The sequence below is a fragment of the Hemiscyllium ocellatum genome, chromosome 17 (genome assembly GCF_020745735.1).
Source record: "Hemiscyllium ocellatum isolate sHemOce1 chromosome 17, sHemOce1.pat.X.cur, whole genome shotgun sequence".
Taxonomy (NCBI): Eukaryota; Metazoa; Chordata; class Chondrichthyes; order Orectolobiformes; family Hemiscylliidae; genus Hemiscyllium; species Hemiscyllium ocellatum.
In genome coordinates this window covers 4,106,076-4,120,775 of record NC_083417.1, presented here as the reverse complement: position 1 = coordinate 4,120,775, position 14,700 = coordinate 4,106,076, and the positions used below count along the sequence as shown (strand labels likewise).

The window sequence follows — 14,700 nt, the reverse complement described above, 5'->3', positions numbered from 1 at the left end:
TTGAGGTGCAATTGCTGGTAACTTATCGTCAAATGTAGCCATTGGTTTTGTGCAGAGTAAGATCCCATAAACAGAAATGGAATTACCGAGTGGGTGATTTGAGTGGGGAGCTCTCCATTTGCTCTTTCAATGGTGTCTCCCACATTTCTGGCTCATCTGGAACAACAGAACTTCAACAAAGCTGCATTCACTCAGGATTGTAGTAGATTGTCAGCTCAGGAACAGAGGAATTGCTGGATGAATAAAGGTTCCTCCTGCATCCACCTCTGACCATTATGGCAGTTGTGCAATCCAACAAGAATCAATATTGTGCAATCACTCAGTTTGGAGATGTGATTACCCAGCTCTGGAATAGGTGGGACTTGAACTTGGGACTTGAAGAGTTTGGGCCACGAGCACTGCATCACAAGGGTCCCTCATCCAATAGTAATATGCTGAGGGTAAAGGAGCAACAATTAGACACCATGCCGGATCACAAATAACAAAGTGTGATTTGGACTTTGAAAAGGCAAAGTTTACTCAGATAAGGAGAGACCAAGCTCAAAGTAACTTGGCAGAGAAATAGTTCAAGGTAAAAACAATGACTGCAGATGCTGGAAACCAGATTCTGGATCAGTGGTGCTGAAAGACACGGGCGGCACGGTGGCACAGTGGTTAGCACTGCTGCCTCACAGCACCTGAGATCCAGGTTCAATTCCCGACTCAGGCAACTGACTGTGTGGAGTTTGCACGTTCTCCCCGTGTCTGTGTGGGTTTCCTCCGGGTGCTCCAGTTTCATCCCACACTCCAAAGATGTGCGGGTCAGGTGAATTGGCCATGCTAAATTGCCCGTAGTGTTAGGTAAGGGGTATGGGTGGGTTGCGCTTCGGCGGGTCGGTGTGGACTTGTTGGGCCGAAGGGCCTGTTTCCACACTGTAAGTAATCTAATCTTAAAAAAAAGAGCACAGCAGTTCAGGCAGCATCCAACGAGCAGCGAAATCAATGTTTTGGGCAAAAGCCCTTCATCAGGAATAAAGGCAGTGAGCCTGAAGGGTGGAGAGATAAGCTTGGGGGGAGTTGGGGGTGGGGAGAGAGTAGCATAGAGTACCATGGGTGAGTGGGGGAGGGGATGAAGGTGATAGGTCAGGGAGGAGAGGGTGAAGTGGATAGGTGGAAAAGGAGCTAGGCAGGTCGGACAAGTCATGGGGACAGTGCTGAGCTGGAAGTTTGAAACTAGGATGAGGTGGGGGAAGGGGAAATGAGGAAACTGTTGAAGTCCACAAATAGTTGACTGCTGTGTGATGAAATGAGTCACTGAAAAGTCAACAGTCATGAAAGACTAGAACTAAACTGAAACTTTCACCCATATAAAAGGTGCACATGAGTGGAGATGAGAAGGGTCAAACAGAAGAACAATGGGATTAGCAGATAATGTACCAAAGGAATAATAATTTTAAGTGTGTGTAGTGTTTATAACCTTGACAAATCACTGAACCTTGACAAGTCACTGTTTCGGTCTCAAGGTCTTATTCACAGTTTTGGGACACAGGTCCAGCTTCATATATACATCGTGTCATTGTGCCTGAGGGAGGGATACAACAACTTGGATCAGTCAAACTGACACCAGAGATGTGAATCAGTCCTCATTCAGAGAGACTTGAGTGACTGGGAATGTTCCTCCTGTGGGAGTGAAAAGCTGTGAGGTTGCACCATAGAGAGGTCAGGGAGAGACTGATTGGGGAAGTGCCTTCAATGAAAATAATTCTCAGGGTGACAGAGTTTAAGGAGAAAAGTCTTGACACACAGGGGTACAGGAACCTGGGAAGCTAAACTGAGGACGTGGGTGCTGTTGATGCTGTCAGCATTAAAGTGCTTAAGGGAAAATTGGTGAAATATTTAAAACTGAGGAAGTTGGAAGATTTCACGGAGAAAACCATCAGTGGGCAGAGCATTGGGTCGCTGTTTGTTTTCATATAAACCATTTGCAATGGGCCAAATGGCTTCCATACATTCACAGAATGGGCACCACACAGGAGAAGCCCGTTGTGTCTCTGCTGGCTCTCTACAGGAACAAGTCATCTCGTGCCACTGTCCTCTCAGTCCCCTCTTGCCCTGAAACTGTTTCCTTCACACATAATGATCCAGATCCCACCTCGAGTGAACCTGCCTCCCCGACACTCTCAGACAGTGCATTCCAGACCCTGAACCACTTGTTCCTGGCCCCATCGTTTCCTTCGCAGATCACCTTAAATCTGTGCTTTCTTGTTCTCAGTCTCTCCTAAATTCCTGTGGTTTTGACTTTATTCCAATTGTTGTTCACTTGTTTTGAAAATCAAATTTCCTGACATTCGATCAGAGTGTAATAGAGGGTAGTACCTCCTCATTCCCTGTCCAACATCATTCCTGATCTGTTTCCTTGCTGTATGACTCTATGGTTATATTTCTATTGGCTGATTTATCTGATCACATTTGATTAAGTTGTAAAGAGCAGTTTTTTAATTGAAAGGATCCATTTGAGTTGTCATCGTGAGAAGACTGTCTTTCAGTCGCAACCAAGACCTGAATCCAACACAGCTCCCTCAGTCCAATCACCCAGCAGCTGGATTCCCACCAGATCCCAGTGAGCAGTTCTGATATTCTAACCAGATCCTGTTCTATCTGTCAGGTTATGGTCTGGATTCATGGTGGTGGATTCATGATAGGAAGTGCATCTGTCTCCGATGGATCATCACTTGCAGCTTATGAGGATGTGGTCGTGGTGGTGATCCAGTATCGGCTGGGAATTCTCGGATTCATCAGGTAATTACAAAGAGACAATCTGAAACATTGACTGCAGCTGAGAGGCCTTTTTGATTCATTATATCTGAACCAAAGCCATTGGCCTAATCCAGGCTCCCTCACTGTGTGGTTTGATGGCATGTTGAATTATGGGATCCCGACAAATTGGTCAAAGAGACGTTAAGTCGAGAACAGTTTAGCTGTTGTTTCCCCAGGCTTGGCACTCTTGCTGGTAGTCAGTCTCAGGATGAGTTGGGTGGAGGGGGAATGAGCATTTCAGACTGAGGTGCATGAAAATGGTGCGAATCTTTGTCCACAGCTTTCTAGGACAGAGAATTTCCAATGTGTCATTGATGTCATTTAAGATTGACAAAGAGTGATCCTTGGTATCTCTGGGGATTTGGGGAACAGGACAGGCAAGAGAAGATGACCCAGCAGATCGTTTATAGAATGGAGCAGGTTCAATGGGCTGAAGAGCTATCCCTCGTGTTGTTAGTTTGGAGGATGAGGCAAGATTATATCAGCTGGAGTTGTTTGCTTGAAACAGAGAAGGCGAGAGTGATATTCAACTGCGGAGTATAAAATTAGAAACAAGGTCCGAGCCAGTCAGAAAGATCCAGTTCCTTCCCAGAGAGGTCAGTACCTGGAAGACAGGTTTAAGATGTAATTGGCAGGAGGAGGAGGAGGAAAGTGAGGAGAAGAATTGGTTTCACCCTGAGCGTAGTGGGAGTCTGGATCTCCGTCTTTGTGTGAGGCTGTTTAGACCCTGGCGCAATCATGCTGTGACGTCACCGAGCTGCCCATCACTTGGTATAAATATCACAGTGTGGGCAGGGTTCACACAGTCTGCAAAGAATACTGGAAGAAGTAGATTGAAATGTAAGAATCTCTGGAGGACACTGAGAGTCCACATGGGCATGTAGGCTTGATGAACATACATTACCCAAAGTAAATATAGGTTAGAGTCTGGAATTAGGCTACCATATATGATCAACGCTCAGTCTAAATTATAAATGGTGTCCTAAGTCCCAAACTTAACTATATCCAATGATGCAGCATTCATAACTGTTTCGGGTAAAGAATTTCCAAATATTCACAGCCCTTTAGTTGAAGACATTACATCCCTGATCACCCCTGCCCCACCCCCACACTGACACACTGCCATAGTTTTCAGCCATGGGATACAGCCTCTCAGTATTTATCCTTTTGTTACCCCCACCACACTCCATTATTTCAGTGCTGTCCAGAATGACCTCAGGCTGACCCCTGTTGGTCAGCACAAGATGATCAAAAACACTGCTGCTTCTCTCCTTGCTCACTCCTGTTTACCCATCTCCCCCTGTACTCACTGACCGACGCTGGCTCCTGGTAAAGCCAGGCTCACATTTAAAATTCTCAACCTTGTTTTCAGTTCCCTCCATGCCCTCAACCGCTGTGGCTCAGTGGTTAACACTGCTGCCTCCCTGCGCCAAGGTCCCAGGTTCGATCCTATCCTCAGGAGACTGTCTGTGTGGAGTTTGCACATTCTTCCAATGTCTGCATGGGTTTCCTCTGCGTGCTCCAGTTTCCTCCCGCAATCCTGAAGATCTATAGGTTAGGTGGATTGTCCATAAGAAATGCGGGTTTACAGGGAAAGGGACGGCTCTGGGTTTAAGTGGGATGCATTTTGGAGGGCGGTGCAGACTTGATGGGCTGAACAGCCTCTTTCCACACTGTCGCGGATTCTATGATTTCCCAATCTCTGTAATCCCCTCCAGTCCTATATCTGTCCAAGATCCGGGTTCCTCTAACGCTGGCCTTCTGTGTGTTCCTGACTTTCACGTCGGCCGTGCCTTCAGTTGCCCGGGCACTAAGTTTGGGCGGTCTAAGATTCCCTCTCAATCTCCTCACCCTCTTCTCTATTAAAATGCTTCAGTAAAATCAATCTCATTGACCAAGGTTTGACTCCGTGTCAAACATTGTTTGATAAAGCTCCAGTGAAGTGCCTTGGGATGATTTCCGATGATGCTGATGTTTTACAAATGCAGGTTGTTGTTGCTGTTATAAGTGTCACACACAGCAATATCTGCCTGATGTTCTGTCTTCAGCACAGGGGATGAGCATCTGCCGGGAAACTGGGGCATGTTGGATCAAGTTGCAGCACTGAAGTGGGTCCAGGAAAACATTGAGAACTTCGGAGGTGACCCAGGTCTGGTGACCATATTTGGAGAATCTGCCGGTGGAATGAGCGTTTCGTACCATGTACGTGATTGGTCTTTATTCTTCCTCCTTCAGTCTGAAGTGTTTTAGTGAATATTTCCACAGTTTAATGTTATGTGCTCTTGGTTGAAGGGCTTGTGAAACCAGTCTGTCCCAACACGAGACATTTACCTTCATCCTCGCAGGAGAATATGAAATGACCTTTTGCTCAATGTGACAAGAACAGGCCATTCAGCCCAATTGTTCCTGACCGGTTTCTCCCTGCCCCTTTTCACCCTCAAGCCAACAACAGATCTGATTGTTTTCTCTTGTTTGTTCCCTGTTAAACACATCAATGTTATTCACCTTGACCATTCTCCGTAGCAGTGAGTTCCCAATTCCCCCAACTCTTTCAGCACGCTGCTCTGTATACCACGGAACAGGGTGCTGATTGGTTGGGACATCATTGGTGGAGTTAAGCAGGTGCAGTTAACTGGCAAACCGAATTCCCAGAGCAGACTGACCAATTTGGACTGGTCTGGACATTGCCAGGGATACGTCCCAGGTCAGAGCTAGGAATTCTGCAGCGAGTAACTCTCACCTCCTGACTCCCCAAAGCCTGTCCACCATCGACAAGGAACAAGTCAGGGGTATGATGGAATACATCCCACTTGCCTGGATGGGTGCTGCTTCAATAACACTCGAAGCTGGACACCATCCAGGACAAAGCAGCCCACTTGAATGGCACCACATCCACAAACACCCACTCCCTTCATCTGTGACACTCAGTAACAGCAGTGTGTACTGTCTACAAGATGTACTACAGAAACTCACCAAAGATCCTCAGACAGCACCTTCCAAACACATGGCCACTTCCATCTAGAATGCCAAGGGCAGCAGATACACAGGAACATCACCCCTTGCAAGTTCCCCTCTAAGCCACTCTCCATCCTGACTTGGAATAGATCACCGTTCCTTCAAATCCTGGAATTCCCTCCCTTCGAGCATCGTGGGTCTACCTACAGCACTTGGACTGCAGCAGTTCAAGAAGGCAGCTCACTCCCACCTTCTCAAGGGGACAACTAGAGATGGGTAATAAATGCTGGGCCCAGCCAGTGACAGTTGTGTCCCATAAGGAATAGTGAAACGTTTTCCATCTCCATGATCCCCTTTTCTGCAAAAGGTATAATATCTATCATAATTTCTTTGTCCCCATTACACAGTGTCCTGAGTATTTATGTGAGTAGTTTTTAACAAACACAAAGGCCTCACACCGCAGGCCTAGCTTTGATCTTAAATTAGTTTCTGGTGTAAAGATTAGCTCACTCCACCCTCCTGTCTGAACTCTGAGGCATTGTCTCCTATTTCTGGAGTCATAGAAACCAACCCTTCAGTCCAACTCATCCATGCCAGCAAGATATCCTAACCTAATCTACTCCCATTTTCCAGTACTTGGTTCATATCTCTCTAAACCCTTCCTATTCATGTATCCATCTAAATGCCTTTTAAATGCTGTAATTGTACCAGCCCCCACCACTTCCTTCAGCAGCTCATTCCATACACGTACCACCCTCTGGGTGAAAAGGTTGCCCCTTAGGTCTCTTTTATATCTTTCCCCACTCACCTTAAACCTATGCCCTCAGTTCTGGACTCCCCCACCCCAGGGAAAAGGCTTTGTCTATTTATTCTATCTCTGTCCCTCATGATTTTATAAACCTCTATAAGTTACTCCTCAGCCTCTGACACTCAGGTAAAACAGCCCCAGCCTGTTCAGCCTCTCCCTGTAGCTCCAACCCTCCAATCCTGGCAACATCCTTGTAAATCTTTTCTGAACCCTTTCAAGTTTCATAACATGACTTTCCAATCGGTGTGAAGGCGTTTCTCCTGACATCTCAGTCCAGTAACCAAGCTCTCATTTTAGATTTTCACACGAAACAAATGAGTTGTCGATACAGAACTGCAGTGAGTAATTTTGAGGTTTACAGCAGAAGGGGAGGAACCTGCAGACTCCTGGAAAAGGACATTCAGACTCTTTCTCTCTCTGCAGTAAAGGTGCCTGAGGAAGGCCAGTTATTATAACCTGCTGACAATAAACAGTAACTATGGGATGTTGAACTTAGTAAACCAATCAAATACTGCGGATGTTGGAAATCTGTACTAAAAACCAAGAAACTCATCAGTTCTGGCAGCATCAGTGGAGAAAGAAAGTTTGTATTTCCTGTCATTTCAAATTTTAATTCCGTTTCTGTCTGTTCTCAATTTCCATCCTTCACTATCCTATCAAGTCCTTCTTTTATTTCATACACCTCTATTACATTGTCCATTGATCTTCTAAACTGCAATAAATACAGCTGGCTCACAGCGCCAGGGATCCAGACTTAATTCCACCCTTGCGTGACTGTCTGTGTGGAGTTTGCACATTCTCCCTGTGTCTGCGTGGGTTTCCTCTCATAGTCCAAAGCTGTGTGGGTTAGCCATAACTAATGCAGGATTATATGGTAAGGGATGGAATGGGCTTCAGAGGGTTGGTGTGGACTCAATGGGCTGAATTGCTTGCTTCCACACTGTAGAGATTCTATGAAATTAAAGTCATTTTTCTGCAGCCCGTCCTCACTCTGTATAATCCCCTGTTGAAAATGTGTTGCTGGAAAAGCGCAGCAGGTCAGGCAGCATCCAAGGAGCAGGAGAATCGACGTTTCAGGCATGAGCCCTTCTTCAGGAATGAGGGCTCGTACCCGAAACGTCAATTCCCCTGCTCCTTGGATGCTGTCTGACCTGCTGCGCTTTTCCAGCAAGAAATTTTCTGCTCTGATCTCCAGCACCTGCAGACCTCACTTTCTCCTGTGTAATCCCCTGCCATGATTCTGGTGAATATTTTCAATACTTCCTTAAAGATGAGTAGTGTTTTCCCAAGACGTGCTTCATAATATTCCAGCTGGAATCTGCCAGGACTCAGTACAGCTGAAACATGCACTGGCTCACTCTTGAACTCCAATTCATTTAATATTCCATTAAACTCTTTTTCTTCAGGGACCTGAGTCTCTATCCTACATCAGGTACATGTATTCGGAAAGGCAAGGACTGATCAGGGATAGTCAACATGACTTTGTGCGTGGGACATCATGTGTTACAAACTTGATTGAGTTTTTTGAGGAAGCAACAAAGAGGATTGATGAGGGCAGAGCGGTAGATGTGATCTATATGGATTCTGGATTAGTGGTGCTGGAAGAGCACAGCAGTTCAGGCAGCATCCAAGGAGCAGTAAAATTGACGTTTCGGGCAAAAGCCCTTCATCAGGAATACAAGCAGAGAGCCTGAAGCGTGGAGAGATAAGTGAGAGGAGGGTGGGGGTTGGGAGAAAGTAGCATAGAGAACAATAGGTGAGTGGGGGAGGGGATGAAGGTGATAGGTCGAGGGGGGGAGGCTGGAGTGGATAGGTGGAAAAGAAGATAGGCAGGTAGGACAAGTCATGGGGACAGTGCTGAGCTGGAAGTTTGGAACTGGGGTGAGGTGGGGGAAGGGGAAATGAGGAAACTGTTGAAACATTGATGCCCTGGGGTTGAATTGTTCCCAGGCGGAAGATGAGGCGTTCTTCCTCCAGGCGTCTGGTGGTGAGGGAGTGGCGGTGAAAGAGGCCCAGGACCTCCATGGCTTCGCAGAGTGGGAGGGGGAGCTGAAATGTTGGGCCACAGGGCGGTGTGGTTGATTGGTGCGGGTGTCTCGGAGATGTTCCCTAAAGCGCTCTGCTAGGAGGTTTCCAGTCTACCCAATGTAGAGGAGACCACATCGGGAGCAACGGATACTATAAATGATATTGGTGGATGTGCAGGTAAAACTTTGATGGATGTGGAAGGCTCCTTTAGGGCCATGGATGGAGGTGAGGGAGGAGGTGTGGGCGAGGGTTTTGCAATTCTTACGGTGGCAGGGGAAGATGCCAGGATGGGAGGGTGAGTTGAAGGGAGACGTGGACCTGACCAGGTAGTCACAGAGGGAACAGTCTGCGGAAGGCGGAAAGGGGTGGGGAGGGAAATATATCCCTGGTGGTTGGGTCTATTTGAAGGTGGCGGTAATGTCGGCGGATGATTTGGTTTATGCGAAGGTTGGTGGGGTGGAAGGTGAGCACCAGGGGCATTCTGTCCTTGTTACGGTTGGAGGGGTGGGTTCTGAGGGCGGAGGTGCGGGTTGTGGATGAGATGCGTTGGAGGGCATCTTTAACCACGTGGGAAGTGGAATTGTGATCTCTAAAGAAGAAGGCCATCTGGTGTGTTCTGTGGTGGAACTGTTCCTCCTGGGATCAGATACGGCAGAGGCGGAGGAATTGGGAATACGAATGGCATTTTTGCAAGAGGTAGGATGGGAAAAGGTGTAATCCAGGTAGCTGTGGGAGTCGGTGGGTTGTTAAAAATGTTGGTATCAAGTCGGTCATCATTAATGGAGATGGAGAGGTCCAGGAAGGGGAGAGAGGTGTCAGAGATGGTCCAGGTAAATTTAAGGTCAGGGTGGAATGTGTTGGTGAAGTTGATGAATTGCTCAACCTCCTCGCGAGAGCACGAGATGGCACCAATACGGTCATCAATGTAGCGGAGGAAGAGATGGGGAGTGGTGCTGGTGTAATTACGGAAGATCGGCTGTTCTACATAGCCAACAAAGAAACACCTCCGATAGGGTTAAGGTTAGGGTTAGGGTTAACCCTAACCCTATCGCAGGTGATCTATATGGACTTCAGTAAAGTGTTCGACAAGGTTCCCCATGGGAGACTGGTTAGCAAGGTTCGATTTCATGGAATACAGGGAGAACTAGCCATTTGGATACAGAACTGGCTCAAAGGTAGAAGACAGAGCGTGGTGGTGGAGGGTTGTTTTTCAGACTGGAGGCCTGTGACCAGTGAAGTGCCACAAGGATCGGTATTAGATCAACTATTTCTTGTCATTTATATAAATGACTTTGTGAGCATAAGAGGTACAGTTAGTAAGTTGGCTGATGACACCAAAATTGGAGGTGTAGTGGACAGCGAAGAAGGTTACCTCAGATTACAACGGGATCTTGATCAGATGGGCTAATGGGCTGAGGAGAGGTAGATGGAGCTTTAGTTTAGATATTGCTGCATTTTGGGAAAGCAAATCTTAGCAGGCCTTATACACTTAATGGTAAGGTCCTAGGGAGTGTTGCTGAACAAAGAGACCTTGGAGTGCAGGTTCATAGCTCCTTGAAAGTGGAGTCGCAGGTAGATAGGATAGTGAAGAAGGCATTTGGTATGCTTTCCTTTATTGGTCAGAGTATTGAGTACAGGAGTTGGGAGGTCATGTTGTGGCTGTACAGGACATTGGTTAGGCCACTTTTGGAATATTCCGTGCAATTCTGGTCTCCTTCTATTGGAAAGGCTTGAAAGGGTTCATAAAAGATTTTCAAGGATGTTGCCAGGGTTGGAGGGTTTGAGCTATCAGGAGAGGTTGAATAGGCTGGGGCTGTTTTCCCTGGAGCATCGGAGACTGAGGGGTGACCTTATAGAGTTTTGTAAAATTATTAGGGGTATGGATAGGATAAATAGACTCTTTCCTGGGGTCGGGGAGTCCAGAACTAGACAGCATAGCTACAGGATGAGAGGAGAAAGATATAAAAGAAAACTATGGGGCAACTTTTTCACATTGAGGGTGGTACATGTGTGGAATGAGCTGCCAGAGGAAGTGGTGGAGTCTAGAGCAATTGCAACATTTAAAAGACATTTGGATGGGTATATGAATAGGAAGGGTTTGGAGGGATATGAGCTGGCAGGTGGGACTAGATTGGATTGGGGTATCTGGTCGGCACGGACTAGTGGACCGAAGGGTCTGTGTCCATGCTGTACATCTGTATGACTCTGAGGTAGGACAGTCTGTATTCCAGCTGAAACCTCCAATATCCGACTGAATTCCTCTACCAGACTGGGACAGGTGAGTGGGGAAGTGGGGCCTTTAGAAAGGCTCGAAGCTAATGGCTGTTCTCTTTCCTGTTTTGCAGCTTGTTTCCCCTTTGTCCTCCGGTCTGTTTCACAGAGCGATATCAGAAAGTGGGACTGCTTTAATCAAGTTTGGAATTCATCCTGATCCGAAATCCACAGCTCAGGTGAGTTACTCCTTTTAAAATTAGAGCTGTTTTCTTCATTTCACAGTGAGACATTTTCACTTGATATGTTTTTTTTAAAAAACCACCAAGGATTCAAACAATATTGCAATGACAGGATTTTATTTTGGAAAATATGGGCGATTTGTCTGCAGCCCCTTGACAATGTTACATGTGGCCAGTCTCACACAGCGACTGGGGAGGGATAGATCTGAGCACAGCATCAGCTGTCTGCAGGTTGACTGTGTAACAGATCCTGAGGATTTCAGACTTTGGGCATTCACAATATACAGGGTCCCAGGAATGTATTCATCAGGCTGGAGTGGATCATTGAAATCCGTGCTGTGTGAATTCACACTGTACCAGATCCCTAGAATCCCCTTGCACGTTCATGCTATAAGATGCCCCTGGGATTAACCTTGCAGCAAATGAGGCAGTGAGATTTCCTGTGATTGGAAGACCTGGTCGTTGCAGGAGATTTCCCTTGCACTGAGCTGTGATTTAAACTCAGGGCCCCACGAACTGGAGGCTGGGTTCCAGCTGTGGGCTCATCATTGGACAAGCCAGGGTTAGAACACAGAGGGACATCATTCAGCTGGCTGTACATATGCCTGCTTTTCCTGTAAGGACCCACTCACCCACCCTTTCCTCATAGTACTGTAAATCTTGGATCTATAGATAATTATTCAGTTCCCTTCTGCAAACCGTGACTGAATCAGCCTCTAGCAGTGTGAGCCTGTTATACCAGGTGCACAACTGAGATCTCATTTCCATCTCTGGGAATCCCAGTCAAAGAGTCAAGAGATATACAGCACAGAAACAGATCCTTCGGTCCATCTCGTCCATGCTGACCAGTTATCCTAAACTGCTTTAGTCCCATTTGCAGCATTTGGCCCATATCTCTCCAAACCCTTCCTATTCATATACCCATCCAGATGCTTTTTAATTGCTGTAATTGTCCCAGCCTCTACCACTTCCTCAGGCAGTTTATTCCATAGGTACACCACCCTCTGCATACAAATATTGCCCCTTAGGTCCCTTTTTTTCCTTTCCTCTCTCACCTTAAATCTATTTTCTCTAGTTTTGGACTCCCATTCCCTGGGGAGAAAGACCTTGGCCAATCATGGAGTCCTACAGCATGGGGACAGGCCGTCATGGATACAGCTAACAATCCAGTAGCACTGGCCTCGAATCTGAGGAATTGAATACAATTGTCACAGAGTGGTCTCTTGATGAAACTCAGTAACTGTTGATTTCAATTGAAACTCTGTTCAGATTATCGCCAACGCCACTGGCTGTGACACTAGCGACTCCCAGGAAATTGCTGACTGTCTAAAGAAGCTGTCTGAAGAGGAATTGTTGAATATTGTGAAACCTCCCGAAGTATGGTGCAAGTTCATTCTTCCTTCCTTCACATTTTGATACTTTCACTTCTGTCTCTGGTATATCCCCCACATCCGCTTCTCAATCTCAGTTGGTAAGCTGTGATGGTTTGGTTGTATTATCACTAGTCTATTAATCCGAAAACCAAGGTAAGGTTCTGGGGACTCAGGTTCCAATCCTACCGTGATGGAATGTGAACTCAACTTTTAAACAATTTCTGTAATTAAGAGTCTGATGTCACTTGTTGGGAGAGAGTCTCTCAGGAATCAAATGTGCTGCCTTTCCCTGGTCTGGCCTACATGTGACTCCAGACCCACTGCAATGTGGTTAATTTGTACCTGCCGTCTGGGTAATTAGGGATGGTTAATAAATGCTGAACGTGCCAGTGCTGCCTACATCGTGAATGAATTTTTTTAAATTGTTAAAATCAAGGTAAAACACTTGTCACATCCTAAATTTGCAGGGATTATGCGATAGTGTAAAGTAGACGATAAGGAGTCATCTGATTGTTTATGCCAAATAACGATCCAGTGAGTTCACTCTCGTTGGGGTAAAAACAATGACTGCAGAAGCTGGAAACCAGATTCTGGATCAGTCGTGCTGGAAGAGCACCGCAGTTCAGGCAGCATCCGAGAAGCAGTAAAATTTACATTTCAGGCAAAAGCCCTTCATCAGGAATACTCTCATCACCTGCTAATCTGTGGAAATCTTCACCTTCCTCCCTCTTCCTCCTACAACCAACTTTCTGTTGCCTCCATGCTCCTGTTCTTGTCTTCTCCCCTACTCTTTATGTCCTTGGAGACGGCACATTTGATTCCCGAGAGACTGTCTCCCAACAAGTGACATTGGACTCTTCATTACAGAACTTTTTAAAGTTGAGTTCATATTCCATTACGGTGCTGCTCTTTGTCCTGACATTAAATATTCATCTTAGTTTGGAAACAGGGGCCTAGTTGCTGAATCATGGATCTTAAACGCCACAGGAGGGAGATCCTGGTCTCTGTATTATTTGGTTTGTTGGTGTCAGACATTTTGCAGTGACCTCCTCAGTTTGCCTTCTGTCTGCTCCCCACCCTCTCTCTCCTTGAGAATATTTGCTGATTGAAGTGAGAGATCAGGGAAAATCTAGGACCTTATTAAGTGCTGAGGTGGAAGTAAAGAAACCAAGTCAGCATGCAGGTACAGCGAGCATGTGACTAAACAAATAGCATGTATTCTCTCAGTAAGCATCCTGTCAAAGACTCTCAATAAGATCACTGCTCTTTCTTCAAATGTTAATGCCAAACCTTGATTGGCCAAGCACCAGAAACAGTTCAGCATGTGCACCCAGCTCAGTATTTTGGTCTCAACCACATTCTGTGGCTACGAATTCCACATCTCCTCACTTTCTGCATTTCTCCATATCTCTGTCCTACGTAGTCTGCCCCATATCATTAACTGTGATCTATAGTTCCGGACTCTCCATCATTGGAAACATCCTTCTTGCGTTTACCCTGTCTATGCCTGTGAGAATTTTGTAGGTTTCTATCAGTTCACACCTGATTCCTCTAAACTCCAGTGAGTATAGTCCTAACTGATCCAATTCCTCTTCGTATGTCAGTCATTGAGTAATACAATATGGAAACAGGCCTTTCAGCTCAAACTGGTCCATGCTGACCATGGTGCCACTCAGCTAGTTCCAACATTTGGGCCAGCATTTGGTCCATACCCCTCTAACCCCTTCCCATCCGTGTACCTATCCAAGTGTTTTTAAATGCCGCCTATTGTACTGCCACAACCACTTTCTCTGGCATCCCATTCCGGACATGCACCACTCTCTGTGTGAAGAAGTTGCCCCTCAGGTCCTTCTTAAATCTTTCCCCTCCCACTTTAAACCTATGCCCTCTAGTTTTCAATTCCCCATCCCTGGGAAAAGGACTGTATGCATTAATCCTACCTATGCCCCTCATGATTTTACATATCTCAGTCAGATCTCCGCTCATTCTAAGGAATAAAGTCCTTACCTGGCCAATGTTTCCCTATAACTCGGGCCTACTAGTCCTGGCAACATCCTTGTAAATCTTCATTGCATTCTTTCCAGTTTAACCAGGTCTTTCCTATAACAGGGTGACCTAAACTGTACACATTACTCCAAGTGCGGCCTCACCAACGACTCACACCTGTAACATAACATCCCAAAGCGTATGCTCAATGCCCCGACTGATAAAGGCCAGCACACTGAATGCCTTCTTCACTACCACCCTGTCTACATGTGATGCTGCTTTCAAAGAACTATGTACTTGT

General features: G+C 46.2%; 1 protein-coding gene across 1 annotated transcript in view; it reads left to right on the top strand.

Moving 5' to 3' along the window:
* ces2b (carboxylesterase 2b) overlaps nucleotides 1-14,700 on the top strand; it is an 80,061-nt gene that overhangs the window by 53,449 nt on the left and 11,912 nt on the right. Inside the window, exons 16-19 of the mRNA XM_060837925.1 lie at nucleotides 2,645-2,778; nucleotides 4,845-4,998; nucleotides 10,933-11,037; nucleotides 12,310-12,417. Coding sequence (XP_060693908.1) covers nucleotides 2,645-2,778; nucleotides 4,845-4,998; nucleotides 10,933-11,037; nucleotides 12,310-12,417 — 501 coding nt within the window. The remainder of the gene's footprint in view (nucleotides 1-2,644; nucleotides 2,779-4,844; nucleotides 4,999-10,932; nucleotides 11,038-12,309; nucleotides 12,418-14,700) is intronic.